Genomic DNA, 22,641 nt, shown 5'->3' with positions numbered 1-22,641 from the left:
CGTCCAAAATTTGACAAAACAGTCATAGGTTAGTATGTCGTCCAAAATTTGTCAAAAAAGTCATAGGTTAGTATGTCGTCCAAAATTTGACAAAAACGTCATAGGTTAGTATGTCGTCCAAAATTTGACAAAACAGTCATAGGTTAGTATGTCGTCCAAAATTTCACAAAAAAGTCATAGGTTAGTATGTCGTCCAAAATTTGTCAAAAAGTTATTCAAAAAAGTCATAGGTTAGTATGTCATTCAAAAGTTCACAAAAAAGTCATAGGTTAGTATGACGTCCAAAATTTGTCAAAAAAGTCATAGGTTAGTATGTCGTCCAAAATTTGACAAAACAGTCATAGGTTAGTATGTCGTCCAAAATTTCACAAAAAAGTCATAGGTTAGTATGTCGTCCAAAATTTGACAAAAACGTCATAGGTTAGTATGTCTTCCAAAATTTGTCAAAAAAGTCATAGGTTAGTATGTCGTCCAAAATTTGACAATAAAGTCATAGGTTAGTATGTCGTCCAAAATTTGACAAAACAGTCATAGGTTAGTATGTCGTCCAAAATTTCACAAAAAAGTCATAGGTTAGTATGTCGTCCAAAATTTGTCAAAAAGTCATAGGTTAGTATGTCGTCCAAAATTTGTCAAAAAAGTCATAGGTTAGTATGTCGTCCAAAATTTGACAAAAACGTCATAGGTTAGTATGTCTTCCAAAATTTGTCAAAAAAGTCATAGGTTAGTATGTCGTCCAAAATTTGACAATAAAGTCATAGGTTAGTATGTCGTCCAAAATTTGACAAAACAGTCATAGGTTAGTATGTCGTCCAAAATTTCACAAAAAAGTCATAGGTTACTATGTCGTCCAAAATTTGACAAAAACGTCATAGGTTAGTATGTCGTCCAAAATTTGACAAAAAAGTCATAGGTTAGTATGTCGTCCAAAATTTGACAAAAAAGTCATAGGTTAGTATGTCGTCCAAAATTTGACAAAAAAGTCATAGGTTAGTATGTCGTCCAAAATTTGACAAAAAAGTCATAGGTTAGTATGTCGTCCAAAATTTGTCAATAAAGTCATAGGTTAGTATGTCGTCCAAAATTTCACAAAAAAATCATAGGTTAGTATGTCGTCCAAAATTTGACAAAACAGTCATAGGTTAGTATGTCGTCCAAAATTTGTCAAAAAAGTCATAGGTTAGTATGTCGTCCAAAATTTGACAAAAACGTCATAGGTTAGTATGTCGTCCAAAATTTGACAAAACAGTCATAGGTTAGTATGTCGTCCAAAATTTCACAAAAAAGTCATAGGTTAGTATGTCGTCCAAAATTTGTCAAAAAGTTATTCAAAAAAGTCATAGGTTAGTATGTCATTCAAAAGTTCACAAAAAAGTCATAGGTTAGTATGACGTCCAAAATTTGTCAAAAAAGTCATAGGTTAGTATGTCGTCCAAAATTTGACAAAACAGTCATAGGTTAGTATGTCGTCCAAAATTTCACAAAAAAGTCATAGGTTAGTATGTCGTCCAAAATTTGACAAAAACGTCATAGGTTAGTATGTCTTCCAAAATTTGTCAAAAAAGTCATAGGTTAGTATGTCGTCCAAAATTTGACAATAAAGTCATAGGTTAGTATGTCGTCCAAAATTTGACAAAACAGTCATAGGTTAGTATGTCGTCCAAAATTTCACAAAAAAGTCATAGGTTAGTATGTCGTCCAAAATTTGTCAAAAAGTCATAGGTTAGTATGTCGTCCAAAATTTGACAAAAACGTCATAGGTTAGTATGTCTTCCAAAATTTGTCAAAAAAGTCATAGGTTAGTATGTCGTCCAAAATTTGACAATAAAGTCATAGGTTAGTATGTCGTCCAAAATTTGACAAAACAGTCATAGGTTAGTATGTCGTCCAAAATTTCACAAAAAAGTCATAGGTTACTATGTCGTCCAAAATTTGACAAAAACGTCATAGGTTAGTATGTCGTCCAAAATTTGACAAAAAAGTCATAGGTTAGTATGTCGTCCAAAATTTGACAAAAAAGTCATAGGTTAGTATGTCGTCCAAAATTTTTCAATAAAGTCATAGGTTAGTATGTCGTCCAAAATTTCACAAAAAAGTCATAGGTTACTATGTCGTCCAAAATTTGACAAAACAGTCATAGGTTAGTATGTCGTCCAAAATTTGTCAAAAAAGTCATAGGTTAGTATGTCGTCCAAAATTTGACAAAACGTCATAGGTTAGTATGTCGTCCAAAATTTGACAAAACAGTCATAGGTTAGTATGTCGTCCAAAATTTCACAAAAAAGTCATAGGTTACTATGTCGTCCAAAATTTCACAAAAAAGTCATAGGTTACTATGTCGTCCAAAATTTGACAAAAAAGTCATAGGTTAGTATGTCGTCCAAAATTTCACAAAAAAGTCATAGGTTAGTATGTCGTCCAAAATTTGTCAATAAAGTCATAGGTTAGTATGTCGTCCAAAATTTGTCAAAAAAGTCATAGGTTAGTATGTCGTCCAAAATTTGACAAAACAGTCATAGGTTAGTATGTCGTCCAAAATTTGACAAAACAGTCATAGGTTAGTATGTCGTCCAAAATTTGACAATAAAGTCATAGGTTAGTATGTCGTCCAAAATTTGACAAAACAGTCATAGGTTAGTATGTCGTCCAAAATTTCACAAAAAAGTCATAGGTTAGTATGTCGTCCAAAATTTGTCAAAAAGTCATAGGTTAGTATGTCGTCCAAAATTTGTCAAAAAGTTATTCAAAAAAGTCATAGGTTAGTATGTCATTCAAAAGTTCACAAAAAAGTCATAGGTTAGTATGACGTCCAAAATTTGTCAAAAAAGTCATAGGTTAGTATGTCGTCCAAAATTTGACAAAACAGTCATAGGTTAGTATGTCGTCCAAAATTTCACAAAAAAGTCATAGGTTAGTATGTCGTCCAAAATTTGACAAAAACGTCATAGGTTAGTATGTTGTCCAAAATTTGTCCAAAAAGTCATAGGTTAGTATGTCGTCCAAAATTTAACAAAAAAGTCATGGGTTAGTATGTCGTCCAAAATTTGTCCAAAAAGTCATAGGTTAGTATGTCGTCCAAAATTTGTCCAAAAAGTCATAGGTTACTATGTCGTCCAAAATTTGACAAAAACGTCATAGGTTAGTATGTCGTCCAAAATTTGACAGAAAAGTCATAGGTTAGTATGTCGTCCAAAATTTGACAAAAAAGTCATAGGTTAGTATGTCGTCCAAAATTTTTCAATAAAGTCATAGGTTAGTATGTCGTCCAAAATTTGTCAAAAAAGTCATAGGTTAGTATGTCGTCCAAAATTTGACAAAACAGTCATAGGTTAGTATGTCGTCCAAAATTTGTCAAAAAAGTCATAGGTTAGTATGTCGTCCAAAATTTGACAAAAACGTCATAGGTTAGTATGTCGTCCAAAATTTGACAAAACAGTCATAGGTTAGTATGTCGTCCAAAATTTCACAAAAAAGTCATAGGTTAGTATGTCGTCCAAAATTTGTCAAAAAGTTATTCAAAAAAGTCATAGGTTAGTATGTCATTCAAAAGTTCACAAAAAAGTCATAGGTTAGTATGACGTCCAAAATTTGTCAAAAAAGTCATAGGTTAGTATGTCGTCCAAAATTTGACAAAACAGTCATAGGTTAGTATGTCGTCCAAAATTTCACAAAAAAGTCATAGGTTAGTATGTCGTCCAAAATTTGACAAAAACGTCATAGGTTAGTATGTTGTCCAAAATTTGTCCAAAAAGTCATAGGTTAGTATGTCGTCCAAAATTTAACAAAAAAGTCATAGGTTAGTATGTCGTCCGAAATTTCACAAAAAAGTCATAGGTTAGTATGTCGTCCAAAATTTGTCAAAAAGTCATAGGTTAGTATGTCGTCCAAAATTTGTCAAAAAGTCATAGGTTAGTATGTCGTCCAAAATTTCACAAAAAAGTCATAGGTTAGTATGTCGTCCGAAATTTCACAAAAAAGTCATAGGTTAGTATGTCGTCCAAAATTTGTCAAAAAGTCATAGGTTAGTATGTCGTCCAAAATTTGTCAAAAAGTCATAGGTTAGTATGTCGTCCAAAATTTGACAAAAAGTCATAGGTTAGTCAGTCATCATCTACCGCTTTATCCTCAACCAGAGGGTCGCGGGGGGTGCTGTGCCAATCTCAGCTACATCGGGCGATAGGCGGGGTACACCCTGGACAGTTCGCCAGTCCATCGCAGGGCCACACACAGATAGAGACAAACAACCATTCACTCTCACACTCACTCCTATGGTCAATTTGGAGTGTCCAATTTACCTATCCCCACATTGCATGTTTTTGGACTGTGGGAGGAAGCCGGAGTACCCGGAGAGAACCCACGCACACACGGGGAGAACATGCAAACTCCATGCAGAAAGGCCCTTGTTCCAACCGGGGCTCGAACCCGGGTCTTCTCGCTGCAAGGCGAGAGTGCTAACCACTACACCACCGTGTGACTCATAGGTTAGTATGTCGTCCAAAATTTGTCAAAAAGTCATAGGTTAGTATGTCGTCCAAAATTTGAAAAAACAGTCATAGGTTAGTATGTCGTCCAAAATTTCACAAAAAAGTCATAGGTTAGTATGTCGTCCAAAATTTGTCAAAAAGTCATAGGTTAGTATGTCGTCCAAAATTTGACAAAAAAGTCATAGGTTAGTATGTCGTCCAAAATTTGACAAAAAAGTCATAGGTTAGTATGTCGTCCAAAATTTGTCAATAAAGTCATAGGTTAGTATGTCGTCCAAAATTTCACAAAAAAATCATAGGTTAGTATGTCGTCCAAAATTTGACAAAACAGTCATAGGTTAGTATGTCGTCCAAAATTTGTCAAAAAAGTCATAGGTTAGTATGTCGTCCAAAATTTGACAAAAACGTCATAGGTTAGTATGTCGTCCAAAATTTGACAAAACAGTCATAGGTTAGTATGTCGTCCAAAATTTCACAAAAAAGTCATAGGTTAGTATGTCGTCCAAAATTTGTCAAAAAGTTATTCAAAAAAGTCATAGGTTAGTATGTCATTCAAAAGTTCACAAAAAAGTCATAGGTTAGTATGACGTCCAAAATTTGTCAAAAAAGTCATAGGTTAGTATGTCGTCCAAAATTTGACAAAACAGTCATAGGTTAGTATGTCGTCCAAAATTTCACAAAAAAGTCATAGGTTAGTATGTCGTCCAAAATTTGACAAAAACGTCATAGGTTAGTATGTCTTCCAAAATTTGTCAAAAAAGTCATAGGTTAGTATGTCGTCCAAAATTTGACAATAAAGTCATAGGTTAGTATGTCGTCCAAAATTTGACAAAACAGTCATAGGTTAGTATGTCGTCCAAAATTTCACAAAAAAGTCATAGGTTAGTATGTCGTCCAAAATTTGTCAAAAAGTCATAGGTTAGTATGTCGTCCAAAATTTGTCAAAAAAGTCATAGGTTAGTATGTCGTCCAAAATTTGACAAAAACGTCATAGGTTAGTATGTCTTCCAAAATTTGTCAAAAAAGTCATAGGTTAGTATGTCGTCCAAAATTTGACAATAAAGTCATAGGTTAGTATGTCGTCCAAAATTTGACAAAACAGTCATAGGTTAGTATGTCGTCCAAAATTTCACAAAAAAGTCATAGGTTACTATGTCGTCCAAAATTTGACAAAAACGTCATAGGTTAGTATGTCGTCCAAAATTTGACAAAAAAGTCATAGGTTAGTATGTCGTCCAAAATTTGACAAAAAAGTCATAGGTTAGTATGTCGTCCAAAATTTTTCAATAAAGTCATAGGTTAGTATGTCGTCCAAAATTTCACAAAAAAGTCATAGGTTACTATGTCGTCCAAAATTTGACAAAACAGTCATAGGTTAGTATGTCGTCCAAAATTTGTCAAAAAAGTCATAGGTTAGTATGTCGTCCAAAATTTGACAAAAACGTCATAGGTTAGTATGTCGTCCAAAATTTGACAAAACAGTCATAGGTTAGTATGTCGTCCAAAATTTCACAAAAAAGTCATAGGTTACTATGTCGTCCAAAATTTGACAAAAACGTCATAGGTTAGTATGTCGTCCAAAATTTGACAAAAAAGTCATAGGTTAGTATGTCGTCCAAAATTTGACAAAAAAGTCATAGGTTAGTATGTCGTCCAAAATTTGTCAATAAAGTCATAGGTTAGTATGTCGTCCAAAATTTGTCAAAAAAGTCATAGGTTAGTATGTCGTCCAAAATTTGACAAAACAGTCATAGGTTAGTATGTCGTCCAAAATTTGACAAAACAGTCATAGGTTAGTATGTCGTCCAAAATTTGACAATAAAGTCATAGGTTAGTATGTCGTCCAAAATTTGACAAAACAGTCATAGGTTAGTATGTCGTCCAAAATTTCACAAAAAAGTCATAGGTTAGTATGTCGTCCAAAATTTGTCAAAAAGTCATAGGTTAGTATGTCGTCCAAAATTTGTCAAAAAGTTATTCAAAAAAGTCATAGGTTAGTATGTCATTCAAAAGTTCACAAAAAAGTCATAGGTTAGTATGACGTCCAAAATTTGTCAAAAAAGTCATAGGTTAGTATGTCGTCCAAAATTTGACAAAACAGTCATAGGTTAGTATGTCGTCCAAAATTTCACAAAAAAGTCATAGGTTAGTATGTCGTCCAAAATTTGACAAAAACGTCATAGGTTAGTATGTTGTCCAAAATTTGTCCAAAAAGTCATAGGTTAGTATGTCGTCCAAAATTTAACAAAAAAGTCATGGGTTAGTATGTCGTCCAAAATTTGTCCAAAAAGTCATAGGTTAGTATGTCGTCCAAAATTTGTCCAAAAAGTCATAGGTTACTATGTCGTCCAAAATTTGACAAAAACGTCATAGGTTAGTATGTCGTCCAAAATTTGACAGAAAAGTCATAGGTTAGTATGTCGTCCAAAATTTGACAAAAAAGTCATAGGTTAGTATGTCGTCCAAAATTTTTCAATAAAGTCATAGGTTAGTATGTCGTCCAAAATTTGTCAAAAAAGTCATAGGTTAGTATGTCGTCCAAAATTTGACAAAACAGTCATAGGTTAGTATGTCGTCCAAAATTTGTCAAAAAAGTCATAGGTTAGTATGTCGTCCAAAATTTGACAAAAACGTCATAGGTTAGTATGTCGTCCAAAATTTGACAAAACAGTCATAGGTTAGTATGTCGTCCAAAATTTCACAAAAAAGTCATAGGTTAGTATGTCGTCCAAAATTTGTCAAAAAGTTATTCAAAAAAGTCATAGGTTAGTATGTCATTCAAAAGTTCACAAAAAAGTCATAGGTTAGTATGACGTCCAAAATTTGTCAAAAAAGTCATAGGTTAGTATGTCGTCCAAAATTTGACAAAAAAGTCATAGGTTAGTATGTCGTCCAAAATTTGTCAATAAAGTCATAGGTTAGTATGTCGTCCAAAATTTCACAAAAAAATCATAGGTTAGTATGTCGTCCAAAATTTGACAAAACAGTCATAGGTTAGTATGTCGTCCAAAATTTGTCAAAAAAGTCATAGGTTAGTATGTCGTCCAAAATTTGACAAAAACGTCATAGGTTAGTATGTCGTCCAAAATTTGACAAAACAGTCATAGGTTAGTATGTCGTCCAAAATTTCACAAAAAAGTCATAGGTTAGTATGTCGTCCAAAATTTGTCAAAAAGTTATTCAAAAAAGTCATAGGTTAGTATGTCATTCAAAAGTTCACAAAAAAGTCATAGGTTAGTATGACGTCCAAAATTTGTCAAAAAAGTCATAGGTTAGTATGTCGTCCAAAATTTGACAAAACAGTCATAGGTTAGTATGTCGTCCAAAATTTCACAAAAAAGTCATAGGTTAGTATGTCGTCCAAAATTTGACAAAAACGTCATAGGTTAGTATGTCTTCCAAAATTTGTCAAAAAAGTCATAGGTTAGTATGTCGTCCAAAATTTGACAATAAAGTCATAGGTTAGTATGTCGTCCAAAATTTGACAAAACAGTCATAGGTTAGTATGTCGTCCAAAATTTCACAAAAAAGTCATAGGTTAGTATGTCGTCCAAAATTTGTCAAAAAGTCATAGGTTAGTATGTCGTCCAAAATTTGTCAAAAAAGTCATAGGTTAGTATGTCGTCCAAAATTTGACAAAAACGTCATAGGTTAGTATGTCTTCCAAAATTTGTCAAAAAAGTCATAGGTTAGTATGTCGTCCAAAATTTGACAATAAAGTCATAGGTTAGTATGTCGTCCAAAATTTGACAAAACAGTCATAGGTTAGTATGTCGTCCAAAATTTCACAAAAAAGTCATAGGTTACTATGTCGTCCAAAATTTGACAAAAACGTCATAGGTTAGTATGTCGTCCAAAATTTGACAAAAAAGTCATAGGTTAGTATGTCGTCCAAAATTTGACAAAAAAGTCATAGGTTAGTATGTCGTCCAAAATTTTTCAATAAAGTCATAGGTTAGTATGTCGTCCAAAATTTCACAAAAAAGTCATAGGTTACTATGTCGTCCAAAATTTGACAAAACAGTCATAGGTTAGTATGTCGTCCAAAATTTCACAAAAAAGTCATAGGTTAGTATGTCGTCCAAAATTTGACAAAAAAGTCATAGGTTAGTATGTCGTCCAAAATTTGTCAAAAAGTTATTCAAAAAAGTCATAGGTTAGTATGTCATTCAAAAGTTCACAAAAAAGTCATAGGTTAGTATGACGTCCAAAATTTGTCAAAAAAGTCATAGGTTAGTATGTCGTCCAAAATTTGACAAAACAGTCATAGGTTAGTATGTCGTCCAAAATTTCACAAAAAAGTCATAGGTTAGTATGTCGTCCAAAATTTGACAAAAACGTCATAGGTTAGTATGTTGTCCAAAATTTGTCCAAAAAGTCATAGGTTAGTATGTCGTCCAAAATTTAACAAAAAAGTCATGGGTTAGTATGTCGTCCAAAATTTGTCCAAAAAGTCATAGGTTAGTATGTCGTCCAAAATTTGTCCAAAAAGTCATAGGTTACTATGTCGTCCAAAATTTGACAAAAACGTCATAGGTTAGTATGTCGTCCAAAATTTGACAGAAAAGTCATAGGTTAGTATGTCGTCCAAAATTTGACAAAAAAGTCATAGGTTAGTATGTCGTCCAAAATTTTTCAATAAAGTCATAGGTTAGTATGTCGTCCAAAATTTGTCAAAAAAGTCATAGGTTAGTATGTCGTCCAAAATTTGACAAAACAGTCATAGGTTAGTATGTCGTCCAAAATTTGTCAAAAAAGTCATAGGTTAGTATGTCGTCCAAAATTTGACAAAACAGTCATAGGTTAGTATGTCGTCCAAAATTTCACAAAAAAGTCATACTTTAGTATGTTGTCCGAATGTTGACAAAAAAGTCATAGGTTAGTATCTCATTCAAAAGTTCACAAACAAGTCATAGGTTAGTATGTCGTTCAAAAGTTCACAAAAAAGTCATAGGTTAGTATGTGGTCCAAAATTTGTCAAAAGAGTCATAGATTAGTATGTCGTCCGAAAGTTGACAAAAAAGTCATAGGTTAGTATGTCGTTCAAAAGTTCACAAAAAAGTCATAGGTTAGTATGTTGTCCAAAATTTGTCAAAAAAGTCATAGGTTAGTATGTTGTCCAAAATTTGTCAAAAAAGTTTTAGGTTAGTATGTTGTCCAAAATTTGACAAAACAGTCATAGGTTAGTATGTCGTCCAAAATTTCACAAAAAAGTCATAGGTTAGTATGTCGTCCAAAATTTGTCAAAAAGTTATTCAAAAAAGTCATAGGTTAGTATGTCATTCAAAAGTTCACAAAAAAGTCATAGGTTAGTATGACGTCCAAAATTTGTCAAAAAAGTCATAGGTTAGTATGTCGTCCAAAATTTGACAAAACAGTCATAGGTTAGTATGTCGTCCAAAATTTCACAAAAAAGTCATAGGTTAGTATGTCGTCCAAAATTTGACAAAAACGTCATAGGTTAGTATGTTGTCCAAAATTTGTCCAAAAAGTCATAGGTTAGTATGTCGTCCAAAATTTAACAAAAAAGTCATAGGTTAGTATGTCGTCCAAAATTTGTCAAAAAAGTCATAGGTTAGTATGTCGTCCAAAATTTGACAATAAAGTCATAGGTTAGTATGTCGTCCAAAATTTGACAAAACAGTCATAGGTTAGTATGTTGTCCAAAATTTGACAAAAAAGTCATAGGTTAGTATGTCGTCCAAAATTTGTCGGAAAGTCATAGGTTAGTATGTCGTCCAAAATTTGTCAAAAAGTTATTCAAAAAAGTCATAGGTTAGTATGTCATTCAAAAGTTCACAAAAAAGTCATAGGTTAGTATGTCGTCCAAAATTTGTCAAAAAAGTCATAGGTTAGTATGTCGTCCAAAATTTGACAAAACAGTCATAGGTTAGTATGTCGTCCAAAATTTGTCAATAAAGTCATAGGTTAGTATGTCGTCCAAAATTTGTCAATAAAGTCATAGGTTAGTATGTTGTCCAAAATTTGACAAAAACGTCATAGGTTAGTATGTCGTCCAAAATTTGACAAAAACGTCATAGGTTAGTATGTCGTCCAAAATTTGTCAAAAAAGTCATAGGTTAGTATGTCGTCCAAAATTTGTCAATAAAGTCATAGGTTAGTATGTCGTCCAAAATTTGACAAAACAGTCATAGGTTAGTATGTCGTCCAAAATTTCACATAAACATAGGTTAGTATGTCGTCCAAAATTTGTCAAAAAAGTCATAGGTTAGTATGTCGTCCAAAATTTGACAAAAACGTCATAGGTTAGTATGTCGTCCAAAATTTGTCAAAAAAGTCATAGGTTAGTATGTCGTCCAAAATTTAACAAAAAAGTCATAGGTTAGTATGTCGTCCAAAATTATTCAAAAAAGTCATAGGTTAGTATGTCGTCCAAAATTATTCAAAAAAGTCATAGGTTAGTATGTCTCTCAAAAGTTCACAAAAAAGTCATAGGTTAGTATGTCGTCCAAAATCTGTCAATAAAGTCATAGGTTAGTATGTCGTCCAAAATTTGACAAAACAGTCATAGGTTAGTATGTCGTCCAAAATTTCACAAAAAAGTCATAGGTTAGTATGTCCTCCAAAATTTGTCAATAAAGTCATAGGTTAGTATGTCGTCCAAAATTTGACAAAACAGTCATAGGTTAGTATGTCGTCGAAAATTTCACAAAAAAGTCATAGGTTAGTATGTCGTCCAAAATTTGACAAAAACGTCATAGCTTAGTTTGTCATTCAAAAGTTCACAAAAAAGTCATAGGTTAGTATGTCGTCCAAAATTTGTCAAAAAAGTCATAGGTTAAATGTCGTCCAAAATTTGACAAAAACGTCATAGGTTAGTATGTCGTCCAAAATGTGTCAAAAAAGTCATAGGTTAGTATGTCGTCCAAAATTTGACAAAAACGTCATAGGTTAGTATGTCGTCCAAAATTTGTCAAAAAAGTCATAGGTTAGTATGTCGTCGAAAATTTGTCAAAAAAGTCATAGGTTAGTATGTCGTCCAAAATTTGTCAAAAAGTCATAGGTTAGTTTGTCGTCCAAAATTTGACAAAAAAGTCATAGGTTAGTATGTCGTCCAAAATTTGACAAAAACGTCATAGGTTAGTATGTTGTCCAAAATTTGTCAAAAAGTTATTCAAAAAAGTCATAGCTTAGTATGTCATTCAAAAGTTCACAAAAAAGTCATAGGTTAGTATGTCGTCCAAAATTTGTCAAAAAAGTCATAGGTTAGTATGTCGTCCAAAATTTGACAAAACAGTCATAGGTTAGTATGTCGTCCAAAATTTCACAAAAAAGTCATAGGTTAGTATGTCGTCCAAAATTTGACAAAAACGTCATAGGTTAGTATGTCGTCCAAAATTTGTCAAAAAAGTCATAGGTTAGTATGTCGTCCAAAATTTGACAAAAACGTCATAGGTTAGTATGTTGTCCAAAATTTGTCAAAAAGTTATTCAAAAAAGTCATAGCTTAGTATGTCATTCAAAAGTTCACAAAAAAGTCATAGGTTAGTATGTCGTCCAAAATTTGTCAAAAAGTTATTCAAAAAAGTCATAGCTTAGTATGTCATTCAAAAGTTCACAAAAAAGTCATAGGTTAGTATGTCGTCCAAAATTTGACAAAAACGTCATAGGTTAGTATGTCGTCCAAAATTTGACAAAAAAGTCATAGGTTAGTATGTCGTCCAAAATTTTACAAAAAAGTCATAGGTTAGTATGTCGTCCAAAATTTGTCAAAAAGTCATAGGTTAGTTTGTCGTCCAAAATTTGACAAAAAAGTCATAGGTTAGTATGTCGTCCAAAATTTGACAAAAACGTCATAGGTTAGTATGTCGTCCAAAATTTGACAAAAAAGTCATAGGTTAGTATGTCGTCCAAAATTATTCAAAAAAGTCATAGGTTAGTATGTCGTCCAAAATTATTCAAAAAAGTCATAGGTTAGTATGTCGTTCAAAAGTTCACAAAAGTCATAGGTTAGTATGTCGTCCAAAATTTGACAAAAAAGTCATACTTTAGTATGTCGTCCGAAAGTTGACAAAAAAGTCATAGGTTAGTATGTCGTTCAAAAGTTCACAAAAAAGTCATAGGTTAGTATGTCGTTCAAAAGTTCACAAAAAAGTCATAGGTTAGTATGTCGTCCAAAATTTGACAAAAAAGTCATAGGTTAGTATGTCGTCCGAAAGTTGACAAAAAAGTCATAGGTTAGTATGTCGTTCAAAAGTCCACAAAAAAGTCATAGGTTAGTATGTCGTCCAAAATTTGTCAAAAAGTCATAGGTTAGTATGTCGTCCAAAATTTGACAAAAAAGTCATAGGTTAGTATGTCGTCCAAAATTTGACAAAAACGTCATAGGTTAGTATGTCGTCCAAAATTTGACAAAAAAGTCATAGGTTAGTATGTCGTCCAAAATTTGTCAATAAATCATAGGTCAGTATGTTGTTAAAAATTTGACAAACATTTCAAAATTTGACAAAACAGTCATAGGTTAGTATGTCGTCCAAAATTTGACAAAACAGTCATAGGTTAGTATGTCGTCCAAAATTTCACAAAAAAGTCATACTTTAGTATGTTGTCCGAATGTTGACAAAAAAGTCATAGGTTAGTATCTCATTCAAAAGTTCACAAACAAGTCATAGGTTAGTATGTCGTTCAAAAGTTCACAAAAAAGTCATAGGTTAGTATGTGGTCCAAAATTTGTCAAAAGAGTCATAGATTAGTATGTCGTCCGAAAGTTGACAAAAAAGTCATAGGTTAGTATGTCGTTCAAAAGTTCACAAAAAAGTCATAGGTTAGTATGTTGTCCAAAATTTGTCAAAAAAGTCATAGGTTAGTATGTTGTCCAAAATTTGTCAAAAAAGTTTTAGGTTAGTATGTTGTCCAAAATTTGACAAAAACGTCATAGGTTAGTATGTCGTCCAAAATTTGACCAAACAGTCATAGGTTAGTATGTCGTCCAAAATTTGTCAATAAAGTCATAGGTTAGTATGTCGTCCAAAATTTGTCAATAAAGTCATAGGTTAGTATGTTGTCCAAAATTTGACAAAAACGTCATAGGTTAGTATGTCGTCCAAAATTTGACAAAAACGTCATAGGTTAGTATGTCGTCCAAAATTTGTCAAAAAAGTCATAGATTAGTATGTCGTCCAAAATTTGTCAATAAAGTCATAGGTTAGTATGTCGTCCAAAATTTGACAAAACAGTCATAGGTTAGTATGTCGTCCAAAATTTCACAAAAAAGTCATAGGTTAGTATGTCGTCCAAAATTTGACAAAACAGTCATAGGTTAGTATGTCGTCCAAAATTTCACAAAAAAGTCATAGGTTAGTATGTCGTCCAAAATTTGTCAAAAAAGTCATAGGTTAGTATGTCGTCCTGAATTTTGACAAAAACGTCATAGGTTAGTATGTCGTCCAAAATTTGTCAAAAAAGTCATAGGTTAGTATGTCGTCCAAAATTATTCAAAAAAGTCATAGGTTAGTATGTCGTTCAAAAGTTCACAAAAGTCATAGGTTAGTATGTCGTCCAAAATTTGACAAAACAGTCATAGGTTAGTATGTCGTCCAAAATTTGACAAAACAGTCATAGGTTAGTATGTCGTTCAAAAGTTCACAAAAAAGTCATAGGTTAGTATGTCGTTCAAAAGTTCACAAAAAAGTCATAGGTTAGTATGTCGTCCAAAATTTGACAAAAAAGTCATAGGTTAGTATGTCGTCCGAAAGTTGACAAAAAAGTCATAGGTTAGTATGTCGTTCAAAAGTCCACAAAAAAGTCATAGGTTAGTATGTCGTCCAAAATTTGTCAAAAAGTCATAGGTTAGTATGTCGTCCAAAATTTGACAAAAAAGTCATAGGTTAGTATGTCGTCCAAAATTTGACAAAAACGTCATAGGTTAGTATGTCGTCCAAAATTTGACAAAAAAGTCATAGGTTAGTATGTCGTCCAAAATTTGTCAATAAATCATAGGTCAGTATGTTGTTAAAAATTTGACAAACATTTCAAAATTTGACAAAACAGTCATAGGTTAGTATGTCGTCCAAAATTTGACAAAACAGTCATAGGTTAGTATGTCGTCCAAAATTTCACAAAAAAGTCATAGGTAAGTATGTCGTCCAAAATTTGACAAAAAAGTCATAGGTTAGTATGTCGTCCAAAATTTGACAAAAACGTCATAGGTTAGTATGTCGTCCAAAATTTAACAAAAAAGTCATAGGAACGTCATAGGTTAGTATGTCGTCCAAAATTTAACAAAAAAGTCATAGGTTAGTATGTCGTCCAAAATTTGTCCAAAAAGTCATAGGTTAGTATGTCGTCCAAAATTTCACAAAAAAGTCATAGGTTAGTATCTCGTCCAAAATTTGTCAAAAAAGTCATAGGTTAGTATGTCGTCCAAAATTTGACAAAAACGTTATAGGTTAGTATGTTGTCCAAAATTTGTCAAAAAGTTATTCAAAAAAGTCATAGCTTAGTATGTCATTCAAAAGTTCACAAAAAAGTCATAGGTTAGTATGTCGTCCGAATGTTGACAAAAAAGTCATAGGTTAGTATGTCATTCAAAAGTTCACAAAAAAGTCATACTTTAGTATGTTGTCCGAATGTTGACAAAAAAGTCATAGGTTAGTATGTCGTTCAAAAGTTCACAAAAAAGTCATAAGTTAGTATGTCGTCCAAAATTATTCAAAAAAGTCATAGGTTAGTATGTCGTCCAAAATTATTCAAAAAAGTCATAGGTTAGTATGTCGTTCAAAAGTTCACAAAAGTCATAGGTTAGTATGTTGTCCAAAATTTGACAAAAAAGTCATACTTTAGTATGTCGTCCGAAAGTTGACAAAAAAGTCAAAGGTTAGTATGTCGTTCAAAAGTTCACAAAAAAGTCATAGGTTAGTATGTCGTTCAAAATTTCACAAAAAAGTCATAGGTTAGTATGTCGTCCAAAATTTGACAAAAAAGTCATAGGTTAGTATGTCGTCCGAAAGTTGACAAAAAAGTCATAGGTTAGTATGTCGTTCAAAAGTCCACAAAAAAGTCATAGGTTAGTATGTCGTCCAAAATTTGTCAAAAAAGTCATAGGTTAGTATGTCGTCCAAAATTTGTCAAAAAATCATAGGTCAGTATGTTGTTAAAAATTTGACAAACATTTCAAAATTTGACAAAACAGTCATAGGTTAGTATGTCGTCCAAAATTTGACAAAACAGTCATAGGTTAGTATGTCGTCCAAAATTTCACAAAAAAGTCATACTTTAGTATGTTGTCCGAATGTTGACAAAAAAGTCATAGGTTAGTATGTCATTCAAAAGTTCACAAACAAGTCATAGGTTAGTATGTCGTTCAAAAGTTCACAAAAAAGTCATAGGTTAGTATGTTGTCCAAAATTTGTCAAAAGAGTCATAGATTAGTATGTCGTCCGAAAGTTGACAAAAAAGTCATAGGTTAGTATGTCGTTCAAAAGTTCACAAAAAAGTCATAGGTTAGTATGTCGTCCAAAATTTGTCAAAAAAGTCATAGGTTAAATGTCGTCCAAAATTTGACAAAAACGTCATAGGTTAGTATGTCGTCCAAAATTTGTCAAAAAAGTCATAGGTTAGTATGTTGTCCAAAATTTGACAAAAACGTCATAGGTTAGTATGTCGTCCAAAATTTCACAAAAAATCATAGGTTAGTATGTCGTCTAAAATTTGACAAAAAAGTCATACTTTAGTATGTCGTCCTGAATTTTGATAAAAAAGTCATAGGTTAGTATGTCGTCCAAAATTTGTCAAAAGAGTTTTAGGTTAGTATGTCGTCCAAAATTTCTCAAAAAAGTTATTCAAAAAAGTCGTAGGTAAGTATGTCGTTCAAAAGATCACAAAAAAGTCATAGGTTAGTATGTCGTCCAAAATTTGACAAAAAAGTCATAGGTTAGTCAGTCAGTCATCATCTACCGCTTTATCCTCCACCAGAGGGTCGCGGGGGGTGCTGTGCCAATCTCAGCTACATCGGGCGATAGGCGGGGTACACCCTGGACAGTTCGCCAGTCCATCGCAGGGCCACACACAGATAGAGACAAACAACCATTCACTCTCACACCCACTCCTATGGTCAATTTGGAGTGTCCAATTTACCTATCCCCACATTGCATGTTTTTGGACTGTGGGAGGAAGCCGGAGTACCCGGAGAGAACCCACGCACACACGGGGAGAACATGCAATCTCCATGCAGAAAGGCCCTTGTTCCAACCGGGGCTCGAACCTGGGTCTTCTCGCTGCAAGGCGAGAGTGCTAACCACTACACCACCGTGTGGCCCGTCATAGGTTAGTCAGTCAGTCAGTCATCATCTACCGCTTTATCCTCCACCAGAGGGTCGCGGGGGGTGCTGTGCCAATCTCAGCTACATCGGGCGATAGGCGGGGTACACCCTGGACAGTTCGCCAGTCCATCGCAGGGCCACACACAGATAGAGACAAACAACCATTCACTCTCACACCCACTCCTATGGTCAATTTGGAGTGTCCAATTTACCTATCCCCACATTGCATGTTTTTGGACTGTGGGAGGAAGCCAGAGTACCCGGAGGGAACCCACGCACACACGGGGAGAACATGCAATCTCCATGCAGAAAGGCCCTTGTTCCAACCGGGGCTCGAACCTGGGTCTTCTCGCTGCAAGGCGAGAGTGCTAACCACTACACCACCGTGTGGCCTGTCATAGGTTAGTATGTCGTCCAAAAGTTGTTAAATAAGTCATAGGTTAGTATGTCGTCCAAAATTTGTCAAAAAATCATAGGTCAGTATGTTGTTCAAAATTTGACAAACATTTCATAGTTTATTTTGTCGTCCAAAAAGTCACCAAAATGTCATAGTTTAGTATGTTGTCCAAATTTTGACATTTTATTGACTTTTCAGACAACATACTAAACTATGACGTTTTTGGTTCACACTAGTATGCCTTGCATCAGCAGGCACTAATTAACTAACTTTTACATTCTTCTCATCACAAACATAAACAGCGCCGGTTAGAAATCCAAATAGTACTTTCAAACTTGCACTCACTGTTTTATTTTGAAAACCTAACCTAATAATCAAGCTGATTATCTTACAAATCAGCTTGATTCTTTGGTTTAATACATTTTTTACCGTAAAGTCCTCTGTAAAGAGGTTGACCGCAGTGTTTGCAAAGACACACAGTCTCAGATCACTGATCCACAGATTACAACTGTGACGCGTCTGAAGGAGAATGCTGCTCTCTGATTGGCTGACAGCTTAGAGGACAAAGACCTTCGTGCAGGTATCTCAGATTATAGAGACGCTCACTCTCTCACCTGCTCGCAGCCTTTTCATTTGTACGGGAGCAGAGAATGGACGAGTAATGCGAGGACATTGTCAAGGTATGTGACCAACCACTGCCATTTTCTCTTTTAAAAAACATTTACTTGTAGTTTATGGGGGGAAAAACAGCTCTATTTTAATATTAAGAATCAGGTTTTTTGCTGTGGCCAGTGGTGGAGAGAGGAAAATAAAATAGAAAAGAGTTATTTACAAAAGAGTGATTATAATTTAAAACAAAAGTAGTGCAATATGAAAAGTACAATCTGTCAGACAGAGAGGCAGTTACGTTTACGTTTATTTTGTGTGTTTTTATTGCTCACTGGAATCATGATTTATTGAGTAAACATTGATTTGAATTATGACTGGTTTGAATTTATGAATGTTAGTATGAATTATGAATTATATTCTGGAACACTGTGAGGAGTCTGTAAACGCAGTTTGACCAGTGGGTAAAGTTGGACACTGTAGTACAGTAGGAAAACAGAGGGTATTAATTCATCGCCTACAGTAGTTGCATAAGCGGATAATACACCTTAGTGCAGTTGCTTTATTGTAATCGGAATTAAACCAAAACTGGGTCAAGAGGTTAATGCCTCAAGGATTTTGTCATGGCAAATACATCACTTTTTATGGCAGTCACATAAGGAACAGCTGTTTAAAGAGGTGTTTTTGCTTGAAAAATGTCAGTTCCTCCTATAATTAGTCGCTCACCACATTCAGACTCACTCACATGACCCTTATTCTCCACTCTGATGCTCAGTTTGCGGTCATCTTAATTATATTTGCAAACCTAAATGCACTGAGTTGCTGCCATGTGATTGGCTGATGTGAAAGGCAGGTGAACAGGTGTCCCTGATAAAGCGGCCCATGAGTGTAGGAAAATAATTAGCTGTAATTAGCTGTGCATATAGTTTTAAATCATCTCCAGGCTGCAGTATAGTACCACCATAAACGTTATCACCAAGTTCACACAGTTCAGATTCATTTCCTGAATTTTATGTGACAGGACATTTATAATGGAGACATTTCCAGAATGGACCAGTGATAGAGGTTTTATGACTGTACGTGGATGAGAGGTAATGAAGCACGAACAGCATGAACAGGAGTGCTTTTGTGCCTCCTTGTCTCGCTGCAGTCCTTCCCTCTCAGGTGTTGAAACCTAACCCAAAGTTATTTTTTGACTAACATAAAACAAAGGTTCCTTTATACCAAATGTAAAGCTCTATTTCTCCAATGTCAGCGAAAAAATGTAAGGTTGTTACAGTCATATACGTGTACCGTACTAACAGGAAACTAACCTCCAATCCTCTAACCATGGCATTGCAATTCCATTTTTTATATTTCACCACCAACGATTGATGTTTGTTTTAGGGCAAAGAACCTTCAACCCAATTAAAAATGTCCATGTAAGACAACACGGTCAAACTGGATATCAAATAGCTTTCAGGAGATCATTACTGTTGCCCTTCACTCCTTCTGAAACTGATCCAGCTGAGGAAGATTAGGAGTGACATGTGCGCTGTAACCCAAGTCACATGATGCAGCAAGAGGACTGGTGAAATATCTGTGAGGAAACAGAGCTCACAGAGTAACACGGGATGTTACCTGGTGATGACAGGCTTGAGTCATACATTACCTTTCCATCTAATCCCATACAGTAAGTGCAGCAGGTTCTTTTTTAACCCTTTGCTTCGCATACTCATTTGCAGAGTTAAGAATATCCTTTCAAATTAACATTAGGCTACCTTTAATACAGCTCACCCTTACTTTAAAATAACAGCTTTTTATAAATATTTTCGATGGTTCACTGACATTTATAGGGACATATAATTGAAACAGTTTTTTGTTGACTTTTAATACTTTTTGACTTGTATTTAAACTCTTCAATAGCTCAGTTTATACACATTTGTTGTCCTGTAATGCTCAGACTGTCCATCCCTTCCATGTCCTTGTATGGTTGTTTGTAGCAGATCCAGGAAGGTCAAAGTCTAGATACCTTCACAGCTAGAAAACAACAATGCTGAGCAATCATTTCTTGCCTAATGGAATTTACAGTATATTACGCTTGGTTAAAGTGTTTATGTCGGTGATTATGGTAGATTAATTTACACAGAATCAAGTGACAATAAACGAAGGCTGTTATTACAAGATGGTATTTATTTTATTACAGCAATATATAACTTCATTAAACCATTTCTCATGAACTTAGTCCAAGTTTTACAACATGTACAATAACAACATCTCACGTCTCACTCTTTTTTCATAAACTGTACACCCACGAAGAATAATTAGAAATATCTGTGTACGCTTAGCAGTAGTTTTACAAAAGCTAAGGGAGATGATGCAGAAGTATGACAAGGGAACGCAATAGGGGAATATTTTTCTACTGGTGGAGTAGTGGCCAGCACTGTCTCCTTACAGCAAAATACCCAGGGTCAAAACATGCAGAGGTTAAAAGGACACTAAAATGTGAGAGTGGCTTGGTTGTTCGTCTCTATATGTTGGTTCTTTGATGGACTGGCGACCTGTCCAGGGTGTGACCCCTTCCTTCCGCCCTATTTCAGCTGGGATTGGCTCCAGCGGCCCTGTGACCCTGATGTGGAGGATAATGCAGTAGACAATGAATTAATTAATGTTTACTGTGGTCTTTCTAGGAGCAGATTTCTGTACAAACCCTATTGTAAAAAGGTAGATGTTACAACTTGAAGGAAATGTCTCAAGTGAAATCTACCTTAAAACATGTCCTGGATTCATTTAAATAACAACCTTCTCTTTATTCCCTTTTCACAAAGTGAAACACAACAATCTGTGCCACTAACCTTTAATCTGTAAGGTACCAAGATGCCTAAAAGTGATACCTGGCCAGGTGGGGTTGGATTGGAGACGAGTGGCATGGACAGTGCTGGCAGCTGTGACAGTTTTGTCAGTGCCAATTCCGGCCTTGTAAGTGACTGACCTTAAATATTCACTTCTTCTACGTTAGACAACAGAATGATGAAACATCAATATAAACCCATGTAATCACGTCAAAGTGAATGAATATCATTTTTACAGCTTTGTATCTGTTGGACAGTTTTAGGCCTTAATCAGTCTTATATAAAAGTAATGTGCATTCTTTGATTCAGAGTCTGAGAGAACATTTCCTTCCTTTATTACAGAGTGATGATAGTCTGAAGCACCTGTCTGCTGAAGAAAAGGCCTGTCTCATGTTTTTGGAGGAAACAATCGAGTCTTTGGATACCGAAGAAGACAGTGGATTGTCCAATGACGAGTTCGAGCAAATGCCCAAGCCTGGTGCCCTTGTTACAGATGTGGCTGACCTCTCTGCCTCCATGAGCAAAAGCAAACTGAGCGGTGAGTAAATCTCCGCCTCCAGACACAGAGTTAACAATACATTAGGCAATGTATTTCCAGTGACATACACACTTGTCTGTCTTTCAGATTTACAGAATCATGCATCTAAAGAACCCATCAAGGAAAATGATGTCCCTGAATTTATGCAAAACTACCATGTTCCTCACATAGAGGCCCGGAGCACTCACTGTTCTGTACCCAGCACCAACGTCTCCTCCAAACCTCAACTCACTCCTTCAAACAAGACTAATCACAAACACAACCAAAAACCTCCCAATGTACATTTTGAGGTTAACGTCGTGACACCTCCTCCCACAAAACCCAAAGACTACCCGGTGAGGACAGCTGAGGGTCCTATAGCAAGAGGACCTCTGTCCTACGAGGCACTAGTTTATCTGCAGAGAAGTGCCTCGACAAAAAAGACACCTCTGTGTCCCACAGTTGATCATACAATAGAGCTGGACAAGAATCTTCCTGGAATAATGGAAGGCTCAAGTGACAGATCTCATTCAAAGTCTAAGAGAAGTCCTCCCTCCGTGGCCCCTAAACCCAAAGTGGTTCCTGCCAACATATCTATAAAAACACAAAAAGAAACTTTGACAATGTCAGACTCTGCATACAATATCAAACATGTAAAAGATCCACAGGTGGTGAGACAGGAAGCTTTGCAGAAGCTTGGCCTCCTGAAAGACCAGCAACCAGAAAATGAGGCAGTAGCACCAGGATCTCACCCAAAATCTTACTCTTCTTTGGACCCAATATGTGAGAGATTTACAAAGGGTCCAGGGAGAAGTGTTCCACCCAGAAGCCCCTCGTTTTGTTATTCCCAAGTGCCCACAGAGCCCAAAAACAGGCCGCTTCAGAGCAGTGCAAGTTTCCATCATTCCTCACGACGGGACCAGCAGTCTACATCTATATCACATGCTCCTCTGTCAGGTGGATCCAGGACAGCTGCTCTGGAACACTCTGTCAGAGTAAACAGCCCCAGAGGTGCTGGTAAAGTGGGAGACAGCACAGGATCTGAGCCTGCACCCACCAAACCCTCAAACTCAGTAGAGTATACTGTGATGGTGGTGCCTGGGATGGGAGCTGATCGAAGAGAAGCTCTCAGGAAGCTTGGACTGCTCAAACAATAACGAAAAGTACAGTGCTGAGAGAGAGTTCAAGAGAACGACCAGCTGAACAAGAGTTTAAGCATTAAGCTGAAACCTGGCACTTGGCACTTTGACAAACTAAAGGGTGAAGAGGAAGAATGTTCAAGTGAATAATTGAAACCTAGGTTGTAGCGCTTATTTACTTTGCCTATTTGAGGGCAGTTTCCTATTACTTTTTTCTTTAGGTTTCAAGAGAATTTGGAAATGATCCTTGCACAGCACCTTTTTTGTACGACGAACGGCTGGATGAAATCTGTGGACAAGTCCAGCCTACCTGGAAAGATCAAAGCCTTTCAAATCCTTGAATTCAAGGTATCAAGAGCAAGAAAAGTGGTGCAGCACAGGGACTCA

General features: G+C 35.1%; 1 protein-coding gene across 1 annotated transcript; it reads left to right on the top strand.

Moving 5' to 3' along the window:
• Positions 1-17,770: 17,770 nt before the first annotated feature.
• zgc:158258 (uncharacterized protein LOC791186 homolog) lies at positions 17,771-22,272 on the top strand. Its single transcript, XM_058630610.1, has 4 exons — positions 17,771-17,841; positions 20,616-20,725; positions 20,941-21,136; positions 21,224-22,272. Exons 1-4 carry the CDS (start codon positions 17,823-17,825, stop codon positions 22,270-22,272), a joined length of 1,374 nt encoding a protein of 457 aa, XP_058486593.1. The 5' UTR covers positions 17,771-17,822.
• Positions 22,273-22,641: the final 369 nt, after the last annotated feature.

The sequence above is a fragment of the Solea solea genome, chromosome 6 (assembly GCF_958295425.1).
Source record: "Solea solea chromosome 6, fSolSol10.1, whole genome shotgun sequence".
NCBI lineage: Eukaryota > Metazoa > Chordata > Actinopteri > Pleuronectiformes > Soleidae > Solea > Solea solea.
This window is presented reverse-complemented; position numbering and strand designations above follow the sequence as displayed.

What these genes read in the sequence shown, in the direction of transcription:
- zgc:158258 (XM_058630610.1), top strand. An exon ending in TCAGTGCCAATTCCGGCCTT is followed by an intron (nt 20,726 to 20,940) that starts GTAAGTGACTGA and finishes CCTTTATTACAG; the next exon opens with AGTGATGATAGTCTGAAGCA. An exon ending in GAGCAAAAGCAAACTGAGCG is followed by an intron (nt 21,137 to 21,223) that starts GTGAGTAAATCT and finishes TCTGTCTTTCAG; the next exon opens with ATTTACAGAATCATGCATCT.